The sequence below is a fragment of the Geotrypetes seraphini genome, chromosome 8 (genome assembly GCF_902459505.1).
Source record: "Geotrypetes seraphini chromosome 8, aGeoSer1.1, whole genome shotgun sequence".
Taxonomy (NCBI): Eukaryota; Metazoa; Chordata; class Amphibia; order Gymnophiona; family Dermophiidae; genus Geotrypetes; species Geotrypetes seraphini.
The window spans coordinates 157,554,931-157,582,021 of NC_047091.1; the positions used below are offsets into that span (position 1 = coordinate 157,554,931).

Consider the following 27,091-nt stretch of genomic DNA (forward strand, 5'->3'; position numbering starts at 1 on the left):
GCAGCATTAGCGTTTCCTCTACCCCCCCCCTTTCCCTTCCCCTTCCCCTTCCCGCGGGCCGGACTACAAAGGTGGTGATTCCAGCAGCGCTTTTATCAGTCTCCACACGCTGCTTCGGGCCCTTCTACTGCCCTGATTTACTCTGGCACGTCCCTGATGACATCATCAGAGACGCGGCAGAGCAAATCAGGGCAGTAGAAGGGCCCGAAGCAGCGTGTGGAGACTGATGTACATGCTGCTGGAATCGTCATTCGTGCCCGCGGGAAGAGAAGGGGGTGGGCGGCAAAGGAGAAATGGAGATCGGCGGCGGCAGCAGGAGAAACGGAGAACGTCGTCTGGCTGCGGTCTGGCTTGTGGAGGCGATAGGCTGGTGACGTATTAGCGCGCATGCGCACTCCTTAGGCCACATACCTACAGCGCACAGAACACGCAAATAGGAGTGCGCATGCGCGGCTAGCTCTTTATTATATTAGATTCCTGTCTCACGATTTGGATGGGAGGGAGAGATGGGGCAGCAGGGGTGCGCGGGGGCGGTGGGGGGATAGAAAGATGCTACATGGGGGAATGGGAGGAAGGGAGGGGTAGAAGCTGCAAGGGTTCTGCTGCACAAGGGATGGGAGGGAGGGATAGAAAGACACTGCACAAGAGGATGGATGAGGGGAGGAAGAAAGGAAATAGGAAGAATTGGGATGAAGGAGAGGAAGGGAGAGATGATCATTACATGAAAAAAATAAGACATCCCCGAAAATAAGACCTAGTGTCTATCTTGGGCCCCAAATTAATATAAGACAGTATCTTATTTTCGGGGAAACACGATTTGCTTAAAACAAGAGTGTCCTTAAATAGGAAGGGACAGCAGTTGCTTAAATCTTTTCAATAGTGGGGGGAAGATACAAGTATATGTATAGACATTTGTAATCTGCCTAGCAAGGAAGCAGTCTGAGGCGTGATACAGTTTATGACATCCATAAAAATTAGCCTCTCCTTTTACAAAGCCGCGGCTACCGTGCAGCAAACATTCTGATGCCCATGCAAAAAAGTTTGACCATGTATCCCCTCTATTGATCAAAGCGCATTGGCTTCCAGTAGAGCACAGAATCACTTGCAAAATGTTATTAATAATATTTAAACCTCGTTCTAGCAACCTCCCAGAATTCATTAGCAGACTGCTCATTCCCTAAACCCTGCTCATTCCCTAAACCGAACAGTTCAAAATCTTGGGAAGGAAGCTGAAGATGAGGACACAGAGGATAGCGTTCTCAGAGATCCTACCAGTACCGAGGGCTGATGTGAAGAGGCAGACGGAACTACAATCAATTAATGTGTGGATGAGGAGATGGTGCGAAGAGGAGGGTTTCCACTTCGTGAGGAACTGGGCATTGTTTTGGGGCAAGAATAAGCTATTCAGGAGAGATGGACTACACCTGAGCACAGCGGGAACTAGACTATTAGCAAACAACGTCGGGAAAGGAATAGAACAAGCTTTAAACTAAGAAGAAGGGGAAAGCCGACAGTTGACCAGGCGTCGATGATTCGGAAGACAGTATCCCGAAAGGATACTGGGTGGGGAATGTGCTGGGAAGACACCAAAGATACACAACAGGCGATGAAAGACCGACAGAGCCAGACGAACCAAGAGGAGGTTAGGAAGAGTCTACTACAAGGGAAAGATGAAAAGAAACAGGAGGAAGGGAAGGAGCATAAGGAGGAAAATAAGAACGTATTACAAGGGGAAAACATAAGAGACATTAAACAGGAGTCTGCAGGACAGGAAGGGGACAGTGCGAACAACAAATCACAAGGGAAAGTAACAAAAAAACAAAAATATCAAGACTTAAATTGTATGTACACTAACGCAAGAAGCCTGAAGAACAAAATGGGTGAACTAGAAATCATGGCCAAAGATGAGAACCTGGACATCATAGCAATCACGGAAACATGGTAGAACGAAGAAAACAAATGGGATATAGTACTACCAGGATACAAGCTCTACCAAAGAGACAGGATGCATCAAAAAGGGGGAGGAGGAGCACTTTATATAAAGGATACCATTCACTCAACCGGAGTGGATGCAGCAGTGACAAAGGACCAGCTGGAATCAATAAGGGTTAAAATACCAGGAAGAAAGGGAACCAAGATAAAGATGGAACTGTACTATCGCCCACCTGGACAAACAGAAGCAATGGATGAAGAACTGAGGGCTGAATTGAGACGAGAATGTAAAAACGCAAACACCATAATTATGGGAGATTTCAACTATCCCGGGATAGACTGGAGCCATGGAGCCTCAAGATGTTCAAGGAAAATGGAGTTCCTGGAGGCAGTACGAGACTGTTTCTTGGAGCAGCTTGTCAAGGAACCAACAAGAGGGACAGCTATACTGGATTTAATCCTCAGCAGGTTGAAAGACCTACCCAAGAAGTGGAAGTAGTAGGACCATTAGGAAACAGTGATCACAACAAGATCCGATTCAAAGTGGAAATAGAAATGCCAAAGGGGAAGAGAACCATTGCAACAGCGTTTAACTTCAAGAAAGGGAACTATGACGCTATGAGGCAAATGGTAAGGAGAAAACTCAAGAACAGCTCCAGGAAAACACAGACGGTGGAGCAAGCCTGGACCTTATTCAAGGACATGGTAAATGAGGCGCAAAACCTGTATATACCCAGATTTAGAAAAGGGAGCAAAAAGAATCAAACAAAAGACCCAGCATGGATAACCAATGAAGTTAAGAAGGTGATAGGAAACAAGAAAAAATCATTCAAGAAGTGGAAAAAGGATAAAACTTAGGAAAACTGGAAAGAGCACAGGAAACATCAAAAAGAATGTCACCGTGTGATCAGAACAGCGAAAAGAGAGTACGAGGAGAGACTTGCCAAGGAGGCACAAAATTTTAAACCATTCTTTCGATATGTGAAAGGAAAACAACCGGCAAGGGAGGAAGTGGGACCCCTGGATGAGGGAGGCAAAAAAGGTAAAGGAGGAAAAGGAGGTAGCAGACAGATTAAACACGTTCTTCTCGTCAGTCTTCACAAAAGAGGACAGAACCAACGTGCCAGAACCGGAAAAAACCTTCAAGGTGGATCAAGAGGAAAAATTATTATCAATAGAGGTGAGCCAGGAGGACGTACTCAAACAGATAGATAGACTAAAAACTGACAAATCACCGGGACCTGATGGAATCCACTCGAGAATATTGAAGGAGCTCAGAGACGAAATAGTGGAGTTACTACAGAAGATTTGCAACCTATCCTTGAAAACAGGGGTAGTCCCGGAGGACTGGAGGATAGCGAATGTTACACCTATCTTCAAAAAGGGATCCAGAGGTGACCCGGGAAACTACAGACCGGTGAGCTTGACCTCAGTCCCGGGGAAGATGGCCGAATCATTAATCAAAGACAGCATAAATGAGCATATAGAAAGAAATAATCTGATGAGAAACCAGCCAGCATGGTTTCTGTAAAGGGAGATCCTGCCAAACGAACCTACTGTACTTCTTCGAGGGGATTAACGAACAATTGGACAAAGGTGACCCCATAGACATCATATATCTGGACTTTCAAAAAGCCTTCGACAAGGTACCCCAGGAGCGCCTGCTAAGGAAACTGTGGAACCATGGGGTGGAAGGAGAAGTGCACAGATGGATCTGTAATTAGTTGGCGGACAGGAAGCAGAGGGTAGGAGTAAAAGGACACTACTCTGACTGGGAAGCAGTCACAAGCGGTGTCCCGCAGGGGTCAGTGCTGGGACCACTGCTGTTCAATATATTCATTAATGACCTGGAAGTGGCGACGAAGTGCGAAGTTATAAAATTTGCGGACGACACAAAACTCTCCAGTAGGGTTAGAACTGTTGAAGAATGTACAGAACTACAAAGGGACTTGAACAAACTGAGTGAATGGGCAAATAAATGGCAAATGTGCTTCAATGTAGAGAAATGTAAAGTCTTGCACATAGGGAAAGGAAACCCGATGTTCAGCTACAAGATGGGGGGGATGGTATTGGGGAAGAGCAACCTAGAAAGGGACTTGGGGGTCTTAGTGGACCAATCATTGAAGTCGGGAGCACAATGTGCAGCAGCCTCCAAGAAGGCGAACAGAATGTTGGGAATTATTAAAAAAGGAATTGCTACCAGAACCAAAGAAGTTATCCTGCCGCTATATCGGGCAATGGTACGCCCGCATCTGGAATACTGCATTCAATACTGGTCGCCGTACCTTAAGAAGGATATGGCGACACTCGAGGGTCCAGAGAAGAGCAACAAAGATGATAAAGCTGAGGGGCAGCAGGCTCAGGACAAATGTCAGGAAGTTCTGTTTCACACAGCGGGTGGTGGACGCTTGGAATGCTCTCCCGGAAGAGGTGGTGACAGAGACTACCATTCTGGGTTTCAAGTGTAAGTTGGATGTATACCTCCTTACAAAACACATTGATGGATACGGGTGACCAGGGTCTCCATCTGGGAGCACCTGGCTTGGCCTCCGCGTGTGCGGGTCGCCAGAATAGATGAACCTAGGGTCTGATCCGGCGAAGGCGTTTCTTATGTTCTTATAAGGGGCATGGAAGGCCTCTCATATGCTGAGAGGCTGGAGAAACTGGGGCTCTTTTCCCTGGAAAAACGGAGACTTAGAGGGGACATGATAGAAACTTACAAGATCATAAAGGGTATAGAGAAGGTAAAGAGGGGCAGATTCTTCAGACTGGCAGGGGAAACAAAAACAAGAGGGCATGCAAGAAAATTGAAGGGAGACAGATTCAGAACAAATGCTAGGAAGTTCTTCTTCACTCAGAGGGTGGTGGATACCTGGAATGCGCTTCTGGAGGAGGTGGTAGAGCAGAGTACAATTTTGGGTTTCAAAAAGGGGTTGGACATGTTCCTGAAGGAAAAGGGGATTGAGGGGTATAGTTAGAGGGGTACTATAAAGGATAAAATGTCTTAAGTAAAGAATCACTACAGGTCACAGACCTGGGGGGCCGCCGCGAGTGCGGACTGCTGAGTAAGATGGACCTATAGTCTGACTCAGCAGAGGCGATGCTTATGTTCTTATGCAGAACTTGCTTACCATTCCTTCGCTGCAGCATATTAACACTGTGCGATCCAACATCTTTTCAATAACCGCCCCGTCTCTCTGGAATCTCATGCCAAAATATTTGAGAGAAGAGAGAACCCTAAACTATTTTAAGTCCAAACTTAAAGCTTTCCTTTTCGTTGATGCCTTTGAACTATAACAGTCCTTTTAAGGACTAAATAATAGCTAAGCTGTGCCTCTCTTCTCTTCCCCTGTTTTGTTTCTCCCTCTTAATGTTCTTTTCTTTCAAGATTGTACTTCCTCCCCTTTTCCATTCGTTCCAGTTTGTCTTAGTTTGTCTGTCAAACTAACAAACCCAGTAGGTCTGCTTTTATTCATTTAGTTTGTTTACATGTACTTTATGCAACACCAGATTTTATTAATTTAATCTAACTAATATGTACTTTATGCTTTTTATTTATGCACACCACCTAGAAACCTGAATAGGCGGTATATCAAATGTTTTATAAACTTGGAAATCCCTGTAGGCGTTGGTTCGATTACCTCAGCAGCAGCTGCTACTGCGGCTTTATAAAAAGAGCCCTAAATCATAAAACAAAAATAATCAATATATAACACACAAAACACTAGAAAGCATAGAACTGAAAAATTATTTATGGTTATTATTAAGGGGGTTTAAAAGGGAGTCTGGTTTTGTTTTTATATTTTTTTTATTACATACATACACAAATGTATCATGCAAAGGATAATATAGAAACTACCGTATTTTTCGTTCTATAAGACGCACCCCCTTTTACGGGAGGAAAAACCAAGGAAAAAAAATTCTGCCCACCACCCTGCCCTGTACCCTGTCCCCCCATCTGGTGGTCTAGTGGTGGTCAGGACAGAGTACAAGGCAAGTCTAGTGGTAGGCAGCCCCACCCCCCTGATACCTTTTTTCTTTACTTCCCTTGCTGGACGAGCAGGTGTACTGGTAGGCAGCCCCTCCCCCCGGGTACCTTTTTTTTTTTTTTTAACTTCCCTCGCTGGACGGCTGATCTCTTCCGACTCGTGAGAACTGACGGCAGCCATTTAAGTAGAGGCGCTGGCCCAGGCAGGAACGCGAAAAGCTCGTGCCTGCCTTCTGCACCGCTCTGCCAGAAGAGAGAGCAGCCGTCCAGTGAGGGAAGTAAAAAAAAAAAAAGGTACCGGGGGAAGTGAGTATTCCCTCCATAAGACGTGCCCTTATTTCCACCCATTTTTTTTGGGGGGGGAAGTGCGTCTTATGGAGCGAAAAATACAGTACATGCAAAGAAGTAAACAAACCTTTCCTCAACTGATTTATTATGTTTTGGTTTTGATAGATTTATGAGGGGAGATATGACAGAGACATTTAAATACCTACATGATATTAATGCCCAGGAGGCAAGTCTCTTTCATTTGAAGGAAGCTCTGGAATGAGGGGGCATAGGATGAAGGTGAAAGTGGACAGACACTGAAGTTATCTGAGGAAATATTTCTTCATGGAAAGGGTGGTGAATTCGTGGAGCAGCCTCCTGATAGCAGAGTCAAAAACTGAATCTGAATTCCAGCAAGCTTGGGACAAGTGCTTAGGGCAGAGGCCTTCACTATTTTTTTAAGTCAGGCCCACTTTGGTTCCAAATAAGCTGAAGGCGAGACTGCCAGATAACTTCCCATGCAAGGCTGTGACACTGCTGTCCAGTGTGTGTCAAGGTGTCAATGATATCTGCCCCAACAGGCTGGTTTCAAAGTTTTTATTGAGGGTATCCTCAGGGAGGTAAGCATTTTAAAAAGCATTCTCTTCATTTACTGAGAAAGGCTCTCTAGTCCTTCAAGCTGGCAGCTTTTTCTCCCATGAGCATGGGTAGAGGCAAAGAGTAGCAGAAAAAAAAGCCAGAATTTATTTATTTCTAAAATTTCTAGCCCGCCTATGACTAAGCGGTTAACAAATAAAACATTCCCAATAGTTCAGAGACAGTACAGTTAATTACAACATACTTTCAATTACAGTACAGTCACTAATAGCATAAACGATAACGTCAAAAACTGGACGAAATTAGATGTTGTCAATCTTCACTAATGGCCTCTTTTACAAAGCTGCGCTATGCTAATGGCCCCGAAGCCCATAGAGATTTAAAGGGCTTCGGGGCTGTTGTTGCGCGGCTTTGTAAAAGGAGCCATAAGTGTAATACAATGCTCACAATTCAGAATGATGATGAGGGCCGCCACCAAGGACTTCAAGGGCTGCTCTTGGTCCCTGAGCCTTTTATTGAAGAACACTGGCATAGGATCTCTAAGGGAGAGTAGATATGGATGGACAGACTGGATAGGCCATATGGTCTTTATCTGCCTTCAGTTTTCTATATTTCTATGTATCTTAAGGAATCTGTAACATTAATGTAATAATAATATAAGCATTTTATTGTTTGTATTTTATACCACTCATGTCCCAATAGTTATGATGCAGTTTGTAACAACTCACATTACATTTCAAATTAAATAAATAAGGATTTAATCAAGGCAAACGTTGGCTTAGAGGATTTGGCAGAGCCAGAGGTAGAAGCTAAAACAGTACAAATTGTGCTTGCTCGTTATTGTGTAAGTGAATGGTTCTGTGTTTTTGTTTTGCAATCTGAGCTCTGGATGCTGTTTGATCAGAAAATACAATTTGACAAAGCCATGAATGACGGCAAATATCATGTAGCGGAATCCCTGGTGCCAGGAATTGCAGCCCTCAATAGTATAGAGGGGATGTACAGGTACGAGACAGCCATTGTTCAGCTCAACTTGTGCTGAGCATCTTATTGATTGATTGTAACTCTTTACTTAATAGTAAGCATGGGGTATATAAACCCAGGGCATTTGGAAAGGGGAGGAGGCAGATGTCCTGGGCCCTACAACTCCAGGGGCCTCGTGGTCCAGTATCTCTTCTCCTTTTCCCCACCTCTGTTCAACATCTCTCTCCCTTCCTCTGACCTTCCTGCTCTACCTTAAAGGCATTTCTTTTCCCAGGGTTTCGCTGGTGTGGCAGCAATTCAGATACATTGCCTGTGGCCTCCCTGGTACTTTCATTCTGTTACATTCTGCTTAAGCAGAAACAGGAAGTTCAAGTACAGGGAAAGCTCTGAGGAGACCACAGGCAGTGACTCAGAATCGCTATGGTACAGTGTTCCCCATATGGAAATAAATGTTTTAAGGTAGACAGGAAGAAGAGGGGAAGGGAGGGAGAGGACTGGGATGGAAAGAAGGGGAAGGTAGACTGGGGGAATGCCATACCTGGGGAGGAGAAATGATGGACCTGGAAACAGAGGGGAGAAAAGGAGAGATGCTGGATGGGAGGAGAGTCAGGAACGGAAAGAGAGAGATTAAATCAGGGATGGAAGAAAGTACAGGAGGGAAGGCGGCAGGGCAGAGAGAATGAGAACTGTAAGACCTGAGGGGAAGGGAGGAAATTAATGCAGATGCTGGATAAGGTAAGAACAGCAGAAAGAGAGATGAAGCAATGTTGGACTATGGCAGGGGAGAGAGGAGGAGAAATGATGGAACGCTAAGGGTGGGGGAAATAGGAGGGGGACAGGTGGGACAGAAAGATGCTATGGGGGAGTGAAAGGGTTGGGGAGATGAGATATTGAGTTATAAGGGTGGAGGGAAGGAGAGGGAGAAGAGATACTGGAAATGGTGAAAACCATGTGGGGGAGGCAGGGATTGGCAAGGAGATGAGTGAGAGGAAGATAGTGAGTACAGACATAGAAACATAGTAATAGGCAGTAGAAGAGACTGGGAAAAAAGTGAGATGGGAAATAAGAGAACTAGGGCATTAGAGAAGGAGATGGAAAATTAAGATTTGGAGAAGGGTAAGAATGAGGGTGATTTTGAATGAACAAGAAGTAGCAGAAAAGTAAAAAGGGAAAGAATGGAACAAGACGGCAGAGAGAAGAAAAGATAAATGGACTGGAGCCATTGGAAAGAGAAGAGAAACAAACAAACAAAAAGACAAACTGAGATCAAACATGATGGAAAAATAGTATCTAGACAACAAAGATGAAAAAAATGTTTTGTTTTTAATTTATTAACTGGAATATGTTATCCTTGGAATATATGCCTCGCAGATGTTTTTCTGTTGTGTTCAGTGGTTTAGCCAGACGGTTGATTGGGGGGGAGAATGCAGCCAAAGTGGGTGGGCACCAGATTATGCACAATATAAATATCTGAGTCAACTGGGATCCCCAAGCCCTGTTAGCTAAACACCTCCTCCAGTCTGGTGGCCAGAACTCTCTAAGCTCTGCAGCCAGCTGCCACTGTTGGCCTCATCCCCACCCCTATATGGTCCGTTTCCATGCAGGTGTAAAAACCAAGTTCAATTTATTTAATATACCACAAATATAAAACAAAAATGTTAAAATCTAAGCGATTTACAATAAGTATAAAATAAGGGAATAAAAAAATATGGTAAATTACAATAAGAATTGCAAGGAAAATAAGGAAAGAGAAAAAAATAAAATAGGGTCCCCATAATGTAAAAAAAAATTATGAGAGAAATAAAATGCTTTTAATTGGGCTTTAAATGCGCAGTGGGAACCTGTAGTATGATCCTTAATACCTTGCCTGCTTAATTTGCCTTGAGCGGTGAGGGGTTGGCGGTCTTTCCCCAGCTTGGTATTTTCTGGGTTTTGGGGGGGTTTATTTTGTTTGTCTGTTTTGTTTGCCTTGAGTCTTTGATGTGTTTTAGTTTTTTGTTGTGTTTTTTTGGGGGGTTTGGAGGTCCTATGCATCAGAGTCCAGGGCCCTAAATGTCAAACTTTCGCTTTGGTCTTGTTCAGGCCTCCTCCGCTAGGTGGGCTGGGATACTTGTTCTTTCTTTGTTACCAAATTGCTGGTTACTCTTTCCTTGTGCCTGCAGCATTTTTCTTACGTCATCTCTTGTGCTGGGTTCTTCTGGTAGCTTATTATTCTTTGTTATATTCTGGTTCTTTGTTGTGAGGGGCAGGGGATAGGGGTTGGGTGGAGGATGGGAGTGGGCCATTGGGACCGGGGGATAATTGCTGTATAGTTCTTGAACAAATGTATCTTCTACTGTATTCATTGTGCTGTTTTTATGGGGTTTTTTAATTGGCTTGTTCAATAAAATTGTTTCAACTTAAATGTGCAGTGGGCACAGCAGAACATTGCTGCTGGCTGCAGAGTTTGAAGAGTTCTGGTCACCAAACTGGAGAAGGAAGTGGTCTTCAACTGACAGGGTTTGAGGATTCTTGCCAGCCACAGCAAGAGAAAAGGCTAAGTTTGGGGGCCTAAGGGTTGGCCCAGTTCCCCCCTGCCTCATGGCTACACCACTGATTGTGTTCAGTACAAAGTGAAATGCATTTCTGGTTTTATTTCTCCATTGTTGCAGTACTTGCCAAGTTTAACTTTTCAGGGATCCCAGTTCAATTTTGGTCATTTAAAGTTGTTTTATATATAATGGTAGATAGGGAGATTGGGGGAGGGGATCATGCCTTAATTTCTGCCCTGGACCCCAGCATGACTAAACTGTAAGGAAGTTACAGACTAGCCAAAAGTGGGCTGAGGGAAGGAGATATTTGAAAACAAGAACTGTACCTGTAACATATTGGCATCCTGCATAGCTTTGATAGCAGTTCACAGAGGAAAATCAAAGTAAAATCAGAAAGCCTAGAACAAATGTGAGGTGGTGATGTATTTATGTAGAAATGCTATTATATACTTGAATACAAGCTTGTGATAGTGATTTGATGTCTTTAGTTTGACCTCTCTCTGTTGCAGCAACAAAGCTATGCAGGCCGAGACGGTTCTTGTTAAGCTCCACTATATAGTAGGAGCCATTAAAAGACCCACCAGGTCTGTCCAGTTTACTTTCTGCTTTAACGCCATAGACTACAGTCGATCACTGGCTTAAAAAGGTCTTATTCAACCAGAACTGTTTTCATTCCAGCTTTAAGCATTAAGAAATGGGAAACGCTGCAACACAGTACACCAAAACTCAATACCTTCAAAGCATCTCCAAGACAGTGGAACTAAGCAACCAAGCTATATAAAAAAAAAACAGTAGCACACCACAGTCTTCCTTTTCACAAACGTGCCTGTGCTAAAACAGCATCTGGAGTCCCTTGTAATATTTCCCAGTAAGAACCCTGATTTGACAGGGGAAAATATTCCCATAATGCCTCTTCTAACTGCAACAATTCTGGCAGTAACACGAGTCCCGACGTTTTCATTGCAGGAAAGCAATTGTGTTGAAAGCTCAAAATCAGACCTCCAAGGCGCACGGCATCCTACAGACTCTCTTGACTCACTGTCAGAAAATAAAGAACACTGAAATGATAATTAGGTACGTAATTTGCTGTATTCTGGAATATGAAATTTTGAAGCTGAAAACCCGCAGTCTGCCTACAAAACACCACTTAACTTTGCCTGTGTTTCCTTTGCTGCTTGCTCATTACTCCCACACTGGGTTTTACACTGCAATGCAGCGCTAACACTTTTATTGAAGGACAAAGCAATAGAGATTGTGAAGGCAATAAAATATGAATATTATGCTGTTAAGAAAGAAAATACTCTATCCGCTGACTCTCCCCACTTAGTATAATATGTTTGAGAAAGAAAAAGCCTTGGCTCTCAAGTGAACCACTGTATGTTTAGTTCTACCTAATATGTTTAAATGTTTTTTATTGATGATGATATACGATTCCACAAGAACAATGCAACCCTTGTCATTCAAAGTGTTTTACAATAAGCGTGAGACACCCCCCCCTTTCACCCAGCTAATTCTATGAGACACAACAAGTAAAGGTGAAGAACAACCTGGTAACCAGAACATTGCAACAAGTAAATTCCTTCAAACCCCATCCACCTACCCTCCTTCCCCTAATACATCCCCCTCTCCTCTCCCCTTAGTTCTACCTAATAAACATCATTGCCATTTTAAAAAAAACTTTTGCCTATGGAGTGAGCTCAAACACCAAGATGAACTTGACCACAAAATCATAAATCTAACTTAAATGTGGGTCCCTCCCATTCCTGCTAACTTTTTGTGGAAATAAGACCACTTCTTTAGGGCTGTTTTAGTAGTCACAGTTCTGTGGTTTCACCTTCTCCAATCATTAGCGTTGGCGGGAATGGGAGGGACCCACATTTAAGTTGGATTTATGACTTTGTGGTCAAGTTCACCCTCGTGTTTGAACGCGCTCCATAGGTGAAAGTTTTTTACGCCGCTGATGTTTATTAGGTAGAACTAAACATACATGATTCACTTGAGAGCCGAGGCTTTTTCTTTTCATCTGGGCAGATGTCCTCAAACATATTTTAATAAGTGGGGTGTTGAGTTTTTCCTCCACTCCTCAATATAGAGTTGTTAAGAAAGAAAAAGCATTTTCTGAGACCTTTTTCATTGCAGTATTTTAATCTCCAGACAGCAAGCCAAGATTGTAAGTGGACATAAATTGAATTTAGACTGAAATGGTTTAATTCGTGTTCTTTTTGACATCTGTATTCAGTCATTTTCTCTTTCAGCTTTCCTAGTTCATCTCCTTTTGGACAATGTTTGTGTCGGTGTCTTTGATCAGTGAATCCTGTTGTCTGATTTTAGATTGTACACCACTCTGCTCAGCATTGCCAGTTAAAAGCAGTATAGAAAGTCTCAATAAAACTGTAAAAAAAAAAATAATGTTATGGATTTCTTTTTTGGGGGGAGGGAGGTGCATTTCTTCTTGTTTTCTTGGTTTCCAGTCCAATTGGAACCAGGCTACGTTCTGGCAGCACAAGTTTTTGTAGCTACCTGAATTTATTTTTTCTCCCAGATCACTTGGTGCAACTGTGACAGCCATAGTCCCTGGCCAGGAGTATCCCCTTTAGTCATGGACCCTAATTTAGCCACCACAATGCTGGAGATCTGACCCTTGGTCAGCTTGGGGAGTGGAAAGACTGACCCAGGAATCAAACCTGTGTCATCTGTGTAGCAGTTACATACATGCCACTGTTGCTGGATCCCTTTTGAACATATATATCCTTTATTTAGGAAGTTTTTCTAAGCTGGGCATTGGGACACATCTGAGCGATTTCTGAGCAATTTCTCAAACTCTAAACGAAGCAAATATATTTTACAATGAAAAAGACAGAGGTGCCTTTTGAAATTTTGATTTGTTGCTAAGGTAATGCAGCAAATGGTTGATGACTGAATATCTGAGCTAGGAATGTTACAGTAGATATTCGGGGGTTAATTTTATAAGAGGGTGGCTGTGGCTATCGGCAAAAAGGCACTTGAAGCCTATTTTCTAAAGGCAACTTAACAACCTATATGCCTTTTCTAAAATAGTTACCCAGAACGAGTGCCAGAAATGCACGCCTTTTACACCTGCTCCAAAAAAGTGTAACCATGTGTGTGTACTCTACATGTACATACACCACTGTGTCATTTTGCCAGGAATGCCTATATACTGACTTATGTAAAAGATACTCACTTTCCATGTTCCTGTGTCATATGCACCTTTGCAGCTGTGAAATTTTATAAAAACCTTTTTCTGTTTGTAAAACAAGCTTTAAACATGGAAAAAGCTTTATAAACTTACTAGTATTTTAGCCCGTTACATTAATGGGTGCTAGAATATGTGTCTGTCTGTCTTTATTTCTGACTCTCTCTCCCTCCCGCTGTCTTTCTTTCTGTCTGTCTTTCTCCCTGGCCCCCCTTTGTCTGTCTGTCTTTCTGTGTCTCTCCCTGCCCCTGTGTCTTTCTTCTTTTCTTTCTGTTTCCCTTCCTCCTGCTGTCTGTCTTTCTTTCTGCTATCCAGCCAGGAAGGAAAGAGGAAATGATGTCAGCAAGGCAGGAGGCAGCAGAAAGAAGCCTGCAGGGCTGCAGTAGGCAACGAATATGAATCTATGGCCATTGGTGACATATCATTCCAAAACCCATAAAAATTCTAAAATTCAAAATGTCTTTGATTCCGAGCGTTTTGGATAAAGGATGTGAACCTGTACTCTGAAGTCTATGTATGAGACATACTTCTTTTGTTATATTAGCCAAGCTCCTCTAAGTAAAATTATGTCCATATAGAGTTTAATTTACAATCTGAATTGTAGGCCTCTATTTAACAAATAGAATCCAACATTTGAATCTTGCTAAATATCATCTATAAAACCTGCCTGTTATTTGTGTACCAGCTGTCCCAAAGTTCCACTCAGTCTCTCTGCTGTAATCTTGGCATAAATCTTTATCAGCAGCCACAGCAGCAGCATTCCCTCCCCCTCCATTTCCCTGACCCCCCACCATTTCCCTGTGCAGCAGCAGCATTTCCTCTACCCCCCTTTCCCTTCCCGCAGTCTGGCCGGCTCCCTTAGTCCCTTACCGTCCCCCCCATTTCCCTTCCCGCGGTCCCGACAAACCTGCCAATTCCAGCAGCGTCTGCATCACTCTACACACGCTGCTTCTGGGCCTTCTACTCTGCTTCATCTGGCACGTCCCTTTGAGCCCTGGAAGCCCAACAATAATCGCACCTTCAAACCTCAGAGATTATATGCTGGGTGGGAGAACATGTTCCAGCAGCTCAGGGCATGAGAGCATACACTCACACTGACCTGCCTGCTCTATTCCCCTCCTGGGGCTGGTTGTATTACACCTCCACCCCAGAATAACAAACAGCATTTTAAATGTCTGGAAACTGGTGTATGAGAAAACTAAACTAATTATTTGGTGACGGGACAAAAGTGCGCCGGACAAAGCTGCGCTGACATTTCGGCACAGACAATTGCGTGCAAGACTCCAGTGCACCGCTGTAAAAGTTAATTTTAAAGAGCTCTGATGGGGTGTGGGGAGAAACCCCCCCCTTTACTTAATACTGTTTGTGCTGCCGTTGGGGGAGATGTAACCCTAAGTAAGTCTAAGAAAAGGACATAAATAACCCTATACCACTCAAAATATGCCCTATTGGAAACAACTGGGGAACCCATAGAGACACTACAAGGTACAGTCACTGCATACACACACAGACCCGTTCATTCAAATCCAACCACAACAATCAGAAAAAAACAAAAACTTGTGGAGAAAAAGCCTCAGTTTATCTTCATCTGGCAAAAAACTCCACTTCAAATTCAAAGAAAAACAGGGTCAAAATAGTGTCTAACAGAACAACAGTGAAAGACACGGAAGTAGCCTTCACAGGGGCCTCCACAAAACATTCAGCACGCCAAAAATTCAAAGCATTCACAGGTATGAGCACAGTCCATAGCACACATTAGATTCTCAACAGAGTCAAAGGCAAGCAGGAAACACCAAAGTCACTTAGCTGCAGACGGTGTTCAAGCTGTCTTCCAAGCACCTATACGGCGCCAGCAAACTCTGCCCCGCAGCCACTCCTGCCCGACGATGAAATCGCCATTTCGCTGAGCTGTGTCAGAGGAATAGTTTCAGCCTACTATGCCAACGACCATAGAGTCTTCCCAAGTGTACAAACTGCACATATCCCAAACACGTGAAAAACTTGGGCGTAGGGACACTCTGCAGCAAACCTCTTCAAAAAGGGAGAAACCTGAGTCCTTTTGTGTTTGGATGTGAGCAGTTTGAGCACTTCAACAGCCTTTTCAGTTGCAGGTGCAGTAGGCTGAGATTCATTCCCCTGACGCGGCTCACGAAACGGAGAGTTCCCCATCGGGTAGGAGTGGCTGCGGGGCCTGAGCAGGCTGACAACATTCGGGTGTGTGGAAGACAGCTTGGAGACCGTCTGCAGCTAAGTTATTTGATTTATCCTGCTAGCCATTGACTGTGATTAAAACTGTTTTATGTGCTATTTGCTACACTCACACTTTTGAAAGTTTTTGTAGTTTTGGCATGCTAATGTTTTTTGGTGGCTCCCATGTGGGCTACTATTGTGTCTTTCACTGCTGTGTCTTGATTGACACTAATTTGGACCTTACTTATTTATGTTTTTGGAAATGGAGTTTTTTTGCCAGATGAAGCTGAACTGAGGCTTTTTCTCCACAATTTTTGATATTCTTTTCTGGGTTGTGTGTGAGAGTGGGTCTTTGTGAGAATGCAGTGAGTGGACTTTGTAGTGTCACAGTGGGTCCCTGGGTTTATTCCAATAGGGCATACTTTTGAGTTACAATTGGATTATATATGTCCTTTCCTTTTTATTATTTGGGTTCCAACCTCCCCAAACCCCCCCTCCCCCAACGGCAGTGCAAACACTATTAAGTGTTGGAGCTCTTTAAAATTACCTTTTCCGGAGGCGCACTGGAATCTTGCGCCCAATTGTCTGGGCTCAAATGTCGGCATGTCTTTGTCCCGCGCACGAATGACTGTGAACCAATTATTTAGGCCAATGATCATATAAAAAAACCATACAGTTAGTAGCGTCTTATTCCATTCAGAGTAAATCCATGAATAAGGAGCTTGTTTTTAATGTGATCGAATCCCTGAAGGTATTAAAAGATCAGAAATGGCAGGGTTTTGTGGGGGTTTTTTTAAATAAAAGCATTTTCCCAATTCTTGTGACTAGGGTTCTTGTGGCCATTGCACAGCTGTATTGGAGGTCCTCAGGCCATACCTTAGCACTACCGGTCCTGTTGCAGGCACTGGCCCTTTCCCGGGAGTACCGCCTGCAGTCCTTGGCCTCTGAGAATATACTGAACTTGGCCTTCTCACAGGTGAGCTGCTCTGTGCAGAAAACCAAAATCTACATGGGTGTCCATTCAGTTTAGAAGTTTTCTCCATCCCAGATATAAATGTTTAACCTAATAAACACAATCTAAATGTGAAATATTTCAAAGAAAGTGTCTCCCCCTCAAACCAGCTGACCTTCCTAGTGGCTACTCACTTTTTTGAATGACCTGGCCTATTGTGTATGAAGAGTACTGTGTAGGATTTAGAGGAATGGTTGGTAATTATTTGTTCTGTGGGTGCTGCTTACCAGCCAGACATTTTGGACATATACTGAAGAAATAGACATAAATCTCTCTTATTGTTTTTAATACCCCTTACTTTACTTGTCTGCCTCATATTAAACTGTTAAGTCTCAGGTCAGTGAAATATACTGTGCGTGCATACAGCCACAAGTTTCTTTGCTCTTCTCATTTTTGTTAGAAATTGGGGAGGGGTGTGTGTTGATATTTAAAGCACTTAACTGGTCAGAAATAGCTCTTGGCTGGTTAAATGACTCGTTCAGAGCTATCCAGCACTTAATTGGATAGCGTCAAACTTGGAACAAGCTATTTTGTTGGGGTTTCTGGGTGCAAAGTCAGCATTTACCTGGTTAAGTGTCAATATTCAGCACTTAACCAGCCATGGAAGCACATAATACATCCTTTCTTTATGCAGTTCTCAATAGCCAATTACCCCCCCCCTGTTTTTACTAAACCACAATAGTGGTTATTAGTGCAGGGAGCCACGCTGCTCCCGACGCTCATAGGAGCATTCAGTACGGCTCCCTACGCTAATAACCGCTATCGCAGTTTAATGAAAAGGAAGGGGGGTAAGTACTGAATATATTGCAGTTTACCGGCTATTTTTTCACTTAATTCCATAAAACCTAGAAATTCAATGCTGGAGCACAGACATGTTCCGGCATTGAATTTCTGGGGATAACGCCTGTGGTGGTCAGCAAAACACTGATTGCCACTGGCTGAATATCAGGCCCTTGATGCTTTCAAGGATCAGCACTTCTGCTTTTCTATTTGCTGTCAAATAATAACTTTATTCTTGTATACCGCCATACCCAGGGAGTTCACATCAATTAAACAAAGATCAGAGATTACAAGCGGAATCACATCAATTTATCAAAGTTACAGGCAACGATGTGGTTGTGGTTAAAAGGATAGGGAGAGAGAGAATCGTAGGGGGAAGAAACAGTGTGAGGGGGTAGGAGGTTTCAGTTCATTGAAGGAGGGGGGTATTAAGGGTCCTGTTCGTGGAATAGGTGCATGAGCATGAATGGTTCATTCTGAGTGTCACCGAGATGCGTCAGATGTTTAGTTGGGATGGACTATAGTCCTTGTCATTCTTCCTGTAAAAACATTTTGAAAGCAGTTCTGTAGATCCTCAGATATTAATTAAGTCTTTATCTTTGTACAGTTAATACTTGGCATACCTGAGCAAGCTCTGAACATCCTGCATATGGCAATAGAACCGATCCTCGCTCACGGGTCTGTACTGGACAAAGGCCGTGCCATGTTTCTAGTGGCCAAATGCCAGGTTGCGTCTGCAGCTTCCTATACACTAGAAAAGAAAACGGAAGGTACAGTATAACATATTGCATTAGAACTGAAGGTTTGAGGTGTGTTGGGATTTTGAAATAGCTGTAAATGCAAACCTCTTAAAAAATAAGTACACAACAGATAGACTAAATGTACCTGATGAATGGAAATCAGCATGTAAGGAAGACAATTCCATGCACACTTGGATGTTATCTAAGTATGATAAGGGACGGGGGTCTGGTCTTATGAGTGGAGTGGAAGGGTGGTCTAGTGCAGTGGTTCCCAACCTTGTCCTGGAGGACCACCAGGCCAATCGGGTTTTCAGGCTAGCCCTAATGAATATGCATGAGAGAGATTTGCATATAATGGAAGTGATAGGCATGCAACTCTGCTCCCTGCATATTCAATAGGGCTAGCCTGAAAACCCGATTGGCCTGGTGGTCCTCCAGGACAGGGTTGGGAAACACTGGTCTAGTGGATAGAGCTGCTGCCTCAGTACCCTGAGGTTGTGAGTTCAATCCCAGCCTTGTGATTCTGGGCAAGTCACCTAACACTCCATTGATCCAGGTACCACAGTTACATAGAAACATAGAAAGTGACGGCAGATAAGGGCCAAGGCCCATCAAGTTTGCCCACACCAATGACCCTCCCCTACCTCCCTTTGTGAAGAGATCCCACCTTTCGATCCCATTTAGCTTTAAAATCAGGCACACTGCTGGCCTCAATTACCTATATCGGAAGACTATTCCATCGATCTACCACCTTCTCGGTGAAGAAGTACTTCCTGGTGTTGCCATGCATTGTCCCTCCCCTGGTTTTCCACAGATGCCCTTGTGTTGACGTGGGTTCCTTGAAGAAGAAGATATCCTCCCCTACCTCGATACGGCGCGTGAGGTATTTGAATGCTTTGATCATGTCCCCTCTCTCCCTGCGTTCCTCTAGGGAGTAGAGCTGCAATTTATTCAGCCGTTCCTCATATGGGAGCTCCCTGAGCCCTGTTACCATCCGTGTGGCCATTCGCTGGACCGACTCAAGTCTCAGCACATCTTTGCGGTAATGTGGTCTCCAGAACTGCACACAATATTCCAGATGGGATCTCACCATGGACCTATATAATGGCATTATGACTTCGGGCTTACGGCTAATGAAACTCCTGCGTATGCAACCCATGATTTGTCTGGCCTTAGATGAAGCTTTCTCCACTTGAGTTGCAGTCTTCATGTCCTCACTGATGATTACCCCTAAGTCACGTTCTGCTACAGTTCTCTCTAGGATCTCACCATTAAGACTGTAAGTCTTACATGGATTTTTGTTGCCAAGATGCATGACCTTGCATTTTTTGGCGTTGAAATTTAGTTGCCAGGTCCTGGACCAATTCTCCAGTAGGAGGAGGTCATGTGCCATACTATCGGTCTTGGATTTGATGTCAGGTCCTGTTGTGTTCTTGTCTACTATATTGCATAATTTGGCATCATCGGCGAATAACGTTAATTTACCCTGAAGCCCCTCAGCCAAGTCCCTTATGAAGATATTGAATAAGATTGGGCCCAAGACCGAGCCTTGCGGTACTCCACTGATCACCTCTGTCATTTCTGAGGGGGAGCCATTCACAACCACCCTCTGAAGTCTACCTCCTAGCCAGTCCCCCACCCATGTAGTCAAGGTATCACCCAAACCTATAGAGTTCATCTTGCTCAACAACCTGCGGTGTGGTACGCTATCGAATGCTTTGCTGAAATCTAAGTACACGACGTCCAGGGACTCCCCAATATCCAGCTTCCTCGTCACCCAGTCAAAGAAGCTGGTTAGGTTGGATTGACAAGACCTCCCCTTTGTGAATCCATGTTGACGGGGATCTCACAGATTCCCCTCGTTCAGGACCGTATCCAATTGGTGTTTGATTAGAGTTTCCATTAGTTTGCTCACTATTGATGTGAGACTCACTGGTCTATAGTTCGTGGCTTCCGTCCTGCATCCTTTTTTATGTAGTGGAATGACATTAGCCGTTTTCCAGTCTAGCGGGACTCTTCCCTTGCTAAGGGAGAGATTGAAGAGTGTTGATAGTGGTGTCTCTTAACTCCCTGAGTACTCTGGGGTGTATGTTGTCTGGCCCCATAGCTTTGTCAACCTTGAGTTTGGATAGTTCACTGTAGACACTACTGGGCGTAAACTCGAAGTTGAAAAACGGGTCTATCGAGCTATCCCCTGTTGGTAGCTGAGGGCTGGATCCCGGCGCCTCACGGGTGAAGACTGAGCAAAAGTATTCATTTAATAGTTTAGCCTTCTCGGAGTCCGATTCTACATAGCTCCCGTCTGGTTTCATAAGGCGTACTATCCCTCCTGTGTTCCTGTTCCTATCACTAATATACCTAAAGAATGCTTTATTGCCCTTTTTGATGGTCTTTCCTAGATTCTCCTCCATCTGCAATTTGGCCTGCCTGACTGCCGTTTTGACGGCTCTTGACTTGGCCAGATAGCCTTCCCTGGAGTCCTGCTTCCCTGAATGTTTGAAGGAGATGAATGCTCTTTTATGAGGTTGGAGATCTCCGTAGAGAACCACTGCGGTTTGTTATTTCTTCGTCGTTTACTTACTGATTTTATAAATCGGTTTGTTGCTTCTTGTATAGTAACTTTCAGTGTTGACTACATTTCCTCTACATTATCTGTCTCTGCTTGGTTCCCCCATGTTCTCGAAGTTGGTGTCCTTGAAGCTAAGGACCTTGGTTAATGTGTTGGATTTGGTGAAACCTTTTCTGAGGTTAAACCATACCATGTTGTGGTCACTGGACGCAAGCATGTCTCCCACTGAGACCTCTGTGACACTTTCTCCGTTGGTAAGTATTAGGTCTAGAATCGCCTGTTCCCTAGTTGGCTCCAAAACCATTTGCTTGAGACTTTCTCCCTTTATAGAGTTTAATAGCCTCTTGCTGCTGCTGGTCACAGAGGAAATTGTGTTCCAATTCACATCAGGCATATTGAAGTCACCCAGCAATACTGTGTCCCCCTGCAAAGTGATATTCTCTATGTCCTCGATTAATTCCATATCACGGTCTTCCTGTTGTCTTGGAGGTCTGTATACTATGCCAAGGTACAGGCATTTGTCCTTTCCCCTGGCCAAATTTACCCAAAGGGATTCACCTGTGTACCTAACGTCTGTGATTCTGGTAACTATGAGCCTGCTGGGACAGATAAGGAAAATACTTAAGAGTACCTGATCACTTTGGGTGAATCTCTTCATGAAAAGGCAGTTAAAAAAATCTGAACCCAATGCTCAGTTGCTCAATATCCTGCTGTTTCTGGCAATAAAAAATATTTTGCACTGTTGGAAGGACTTATCTAAAGTGGAATTTATTGTATGGTGGAACACTATATGCATAACTTCTAAATTTGAAAGTGTTATTGTTGGAAAACACCATTCTATTAATTCATTCCATAGAGTATGGAGCCCTGTCCAATCCTATTGTGTTTTAGATCGTTGACATATAGTACTTAAGAACAAAATTTCAAAGTTATATATTGTGTCACTTCTTTTCATTTTAATTTATGTAATTTTTGTGTTGCTCATTGGAAACTCTCTACTGTGCTTCACATGTATATTTTCAGCTGAAATTATATGTACTGGCCTCGCCTTCTATGTTTGACATGAGATACTGGTTGTATTGTTTTAAAATTAATATTTTTCTATATATTAACTGTGATACGTACAACTAGATGGTTTCATGTTTTAATTAATTACTGTATGTTTTGTTTATATCTTGTTTGTTTATTCTGAAAATCTCAATAAAAAAGATTTTAAAAAACCCAAATAAATAAATAATTACACTGGAAAGGAGGTTCTGCAATGCACTTCTGACTTCGAAGAGTACCACAACAGAAAGAGAGTGTAAAATCCAAACAGTTTTATCCTAGAGCTTTGACTAGTTCAGTATGGATAAAGCATGTTGATGGCACTAGTTATAATTTTCAAAATAGCCTTCCTGTTTCTTAATTCTGCATTCTTAAATCTCTTGTTTTCTCCTAACATGTTGTTTTTCCCATGGTTTAGAATAAGTGGTCCTGTGCCTTTTCTTTGCTGTTTGACCTGAGCCTGTTCATTCTCTGTATTCATACTTTCCATGTACTGGTGTGAAGTCCAGATGGAGCTCTGAGACAGAGCAGCACAACTGGGCCCCAGTTAACTTAGACTCATGAGTGGGAAGGAAGCAGAGTTAAAAAAAAGAGATGCTTAAGTTCTCCTCTGGGGGTTTTATTTGGTAAGATAACTAATTGTGGAATCCTTAGGATGGGAGCTCAGTTCTTCTTTCAAAAATTGCATAAGGTGGACCATAAATGTCTCATGCAATGCCGGCTACCACAGTGCTCTTCAACCACCAGTCCGTGGACCGGTGCCGGTCCACAGCAATTTCCTGCAAGTCCACAGGACCGGCATGTGCATCAGGCCCAAAACAGTGTTCTTCAACCACCGGTCCGTGGACCGGTGCCGGTCCACAGCAATTTCCTGCAGGTCCACAGGACCAGCATGTGCATCAGGCCCAAAACAGTGTTCTTCAACTGCCGGTCCACAGTGCGATTGATGCGGCATTATCTTTGAGCCAGCTCCCTCTTCCTCACTGATTCAGTGCACAAAGCCATGGGCAGTGGCTCCTATGCACGTCCTGTGCCTAAACCGGAAGCCTTCTCTCTGACGTCGCAACGTCAGAGGGAAGGCTTCCAGATGAGGCGTGGGACGCGCAAGGAGCAGCTGCCCGCAGCTTTGTGCACTGCATCAGTGAGGAAGAGGGAGCCGGCCTGAAGATAACACCGGGATGGCATAAAATGGCCAGGCGGGAGCAAGCCAGAAGGTAAGGCATAGCATGGAGGGAGGGAGACAACAAAGGTAGGGGAATGATTTTTATTTTTGAATTTTGTGATTGAATTATGTCAATTTTGAGAATTTACATCTGCTGTCAGTGTGCTTTGTGTAGTTTAATTTTGTGGTTAACCATTCTGTGTAGTTAATAAAATTATATTGTGTGTATCTATGAAAAATGAATGGGGTGAGGTCTGGGGTGGAGATTGGGTAGAGATGGGCGGGGTCTTGCCCACGACTTAGCCCAGTGTTCTTCAACTACAGGTCTGCGAACCGATTCCGGTCCACAAAATAATTATTTTATTTCTGCCAGTCCTTAGGTGTAAAAAGGTTGAAGAACACCGGGCTACCAGATTGCCCACTGGGATTTTGGCACTGGAGAAATCAGGTCTCTTGGAAGCTAGAGATGCCAATGCTGGCTGGAGGCGAAACGGACCTTTTTGAAGGTTTGGAATCCTTACCTTTGGACCCTTTCGCATTGAGCCAGATGTATGGCCTTAAATGATTTGAATATTCAATAATCCTGTATTACATTGAAAAGTCAATAATCATATTTTATCCTAAAAAATAAATTACATTAAATAACTTTGGTTTACTGTCCTAGCCACTTGAAGTTTTCAGGATATCCAAGAGGCTTTTTTGGGAAAGACATCTGGCCCAGAATATGATAACTGAAAGCTCCAAGTAAGATAAAATTACACTATAAAATGGGTCGAGGAGGTGCTCCAGGTCAACCAGTTATAAAGGCATCAACACAAAACTCCTGTGGCCCAATTCCCTCAGTCAGTAGCATTAGCACAAAAGTCAAATTTTAGACCTAATAATCTAAATTTGTACTTTGTTACTAAGGATATATTAGAATTCAAGCATCTCTTTTTCACTTTGAATTTGTTCTATTTTATTTGAAGAATAACAAATGAAACAGTAAATACATGGTAAGAGCAAGACCATATTACAATATCATAGTGAAGTTGGTAAATAGACAGAAGTCCAAACATTTGTGCTCTACCATTCAACATAAAGGTACCTTGCAAAACTGACTCCCCCCCCCATCCTATCCCCCCCTATCCATTACAGATCACAAAAAAGCAGAGACATGAGACATCAGCCCAACATGAGGAAACCCCAACCGCCCTCCCCCCACACACAAATGTCTTCAGAATGACAACAATATCACTTTATTTGAAACGTTTTCTGTATTGTACAATTTTATGTCGTATATTTTTTTTATGTATGTAAGGTTATAATCCGCCTTGTTAAAGCGAGCTATAAATAATAAAGTGTTGCTGCTATATTAGGGAATAATGAAAACTTTAAATTAATTTGGGGCCCATTGACGTCCTTTGAAGAATCTCTATAGTTATGGTTTGTTATTAGATAATATGCACATCCAGGGAAGGGGGAGGGGTGGGAGGTAAATAAGGTTGGAAAAATTGTTGGAAAAGTTTTGGTGAGGGGAGGGTATTAATAAGCATGAATATTTGAAAATTTTTAAGTGATGTCTATATTATAAAAAGATTAATTGTGGCTCATAGCCGCATTTTGAACTGCTAGCCTCCCCTTTTTATTACAACTGTTTTTTGGCATCAGTGAGAGTGGGAGGGGGGAGGGATGGGTTGTGAGTTGGGTTGGAGGGGTGGGATTGCTGATTATTGGGTGCAAATCTTTGAGCTGCCTTGTTGATCCTTGTTCTTGTATTGGATTGTTGTTTTCTTGGTGCTCAATAAAATATATTTGACGATAAAAAGATTAATTTACTCTGTATTTAACTTATTGTATATGTTTAAAAATGAATAAAGGATACAAAATAAACATAAAATAAAATTAGCTGTTGCGGGGGAAGGTAGGCTCACACACTGTCTTCCCTCCAGGAAATAGGTTGGATGGGCCATTTGGTTTTTATCCTATTTCTGTGTTTCTACAGTCCTGTCAAAAGGTAAAATTATTTGAAGCTTATGAATTTTAAATATTCTTTTCTCTTTGTCCAACAGCCCTACAATCGGCAATTCTGAATTTAAATGAAGCCAAAACATATTTTGCCAAAGTGGACTGCAAAGCACAAATCCGTGATGTTCTCTACGTTCAGGCCAGGCTCTTTAATACCCTGGGAAGGACACAAGAGAGAAACCAGTGTGCCATGCTTTTTCGCCAGCTACATCAGGAGCTTCCTTCTCATGGGGTATCTTTAATAAACTGCCTTTGAGGAATAAATGTAAAATTAGCCTTTCCTTGGATTTTCCTTTCCCTGATTGTTTTGTTTGTTTGACAAATAAACATTTGATATCGGAATAAACAACTACATATATGACATTTTCGGAAGCTGTGATGAAAGGTAGACTTCTGCCATTTTATGGGCAGTCAGTAAAGTATTTTTTGCATGTTATATTTTGAGAATAAGTGCATAGCAAAAAGCTTTTAGGGTGCTGTAAATCTGGGTGTGGCCATCTATCTTGAAGACAGCACACAAGCCTACAGCCTTAGCCCTAGCTCCAGCCAACTTGTGATCTGAACCAATCTGCTAAGACTATGGACACCTGACCAGAACTGGCATCAGGGAGAGTTGGAGTACCCTTAAGGGGGGGGGGACATGTCCTTTCTTTGATCCATTTCTCCTTCCATTCAGTCCTTGGACCACTTACAGCTGAAAGAGAGATTCACTCATCCTTCACACCAAAAACTAGCTCCTCTGTTGTGTTCACACATATCCTTACAGCCTCTGTCTCCTCCTGCTCTCTGTGGATCCCTATCCCTTCTCTATTGCACTCTTTCATCTCTCTTTTCCTTTTCCTCCATGCCTTTCTGCTTTCTTTTTCCCTTTCTAGTTCTCTGCTGGGTGCCTTGTTTACTTAATTTATATTCTCTGCCTCTCTTTTACCCAGATTCCCCTTTCCCCTCTTTCGTGGCCTCCCCATGCTTGATCTGGTTTTCTGGAGCCCGTCTGTAAGCTGGTCTGGCTTGTATCCGGTTGCAGTTCTAGTCATGGGAGTAAGCTCTTCCTGTTGATCCTAATGTGCATGAGAGGGGTGTTTTTCTCTCTGTCTCTCTCCACTCAGGCACCACCCTCAGAAGTTGCTACCTACAGAGAGACAGGGTTTACCCCTGGTCAGAAACCTGCCAGCCCTGTTGTATTTTCTTTCTTTTTTTTCAATATACATTTTTTTATTAGTTTTCCATTGGTATACACCAGGGGTAGGCAATTCCGGTCCTCGAGAGCCGGAGCCAGGTCAGGTTTTCAGGATATCCACAATAAATATGCAAGAGATAGATTTGCATCTCAAGGAGGCAGTGCATGCAAATCCATCTCATACATATTCATTGTGGATATCCTGTACTTTCTTTTTATTTTGGCATAATTTTGTCTCTCTGTTGGAGTTTTAAAGGTAACCTGGGACCATGTCAGGTGTTGTGGTGGAGCCATAGGTCGGGGTCAGTTGCTTAATTTGGAAGACAATTTGGAGTTTAGCATGAAGCTGCTCCTTATGTACAGTGGGGACTATGCGGTCCCAGTATAATGATTGGAGTTCAGGAGCCCAGCTCCAATATAACATCCCCTTTTTCCCACTCTTCCGTCCAACTCTGTCCCTCAAACCAGGTTTCTATCCCCTCCCCACTTCAGTCTCTTTGCCCTCTGCATATCATAGTATCAGTATCCCTGAGAAGAAGGAATGGGGTTGCAACCGATGCAATGCATGTAGGGCTGTCAACTTAAAAAAAAAATGACCAAGTGGCCCTCTCCAGTGAACACTTCTGCCCCCCCTCCAAAAAAAAAAATCACTTCTTGTCCTACAGATGTTCCTTTTCTTTTTACAAAAGAGGTGGTAGTTTACGGTTACGGCATATGGACTGGAGACTGAGTCAATGTGTGTTCCATTCTTTGGCCCCCTGTAACCAGGGTGGAGCAGGGCCAACCTTTCTCCTGCCCTTCTGCTGTTCTTCCTCATCCTTTCCACACAGGACTGGCTTGACCATTAGGCAGAGTGTGGCTTGATCTTTAGGGGAGAGTGTGGCACAGGGGTTA

The 27,091-nt window shown here is 43.3% G+C and overlaps 1 protein-coding gene across 4 annotated transcripts in view; it reads left to right on the top strand.

Annotated features, from left to right (window-relative positions):
* Positions 1 to 25,383, top strand: part of ANAPC5 (anaphase promoting complex subunit 5) — a 94,686-nt gene extending 69,303 nt beyond the window's left edge. For 3 of the 4 annotated variants that reach the window (XM_033955652.1, XM_033955654.1, XM_033955655.1), the window contains exons 13-17: positions 7,668 to 7,789; positions 11,266 to 11,373; positions 16,532 to 16,679; positions 18,103 to 18,265; positions 25,065 to 25,383. In XM_033955652.1, coding sequence (XP_033811543.1) covers positions 7,668 to 7,789; positions 11,266 to 11,373; positions 16,532 to 16,679; positions 18,103 to 18,265; positions 25,065 to 25,276 — 753 coding nt within the window. In that variant the 3' untranslated portion in view covers positions 25,277 to 25,383. Of the gene's footprint in view, positions 1 to 7,667; positions 7,790 to 11,265; positions 11,374 to 16,531; positions 16,680 to 18,102; positions 18,266 to 23,386; positions 23,520 to 25,064 lie in introns of all 4 variants that reach the window. The other variant, XM_033955653.1, reaches the window with a different exon arrangement.
* The last annotated feature ends 1,708 nt before the right edge of the window (positions 25,384 to 27,091 follow it).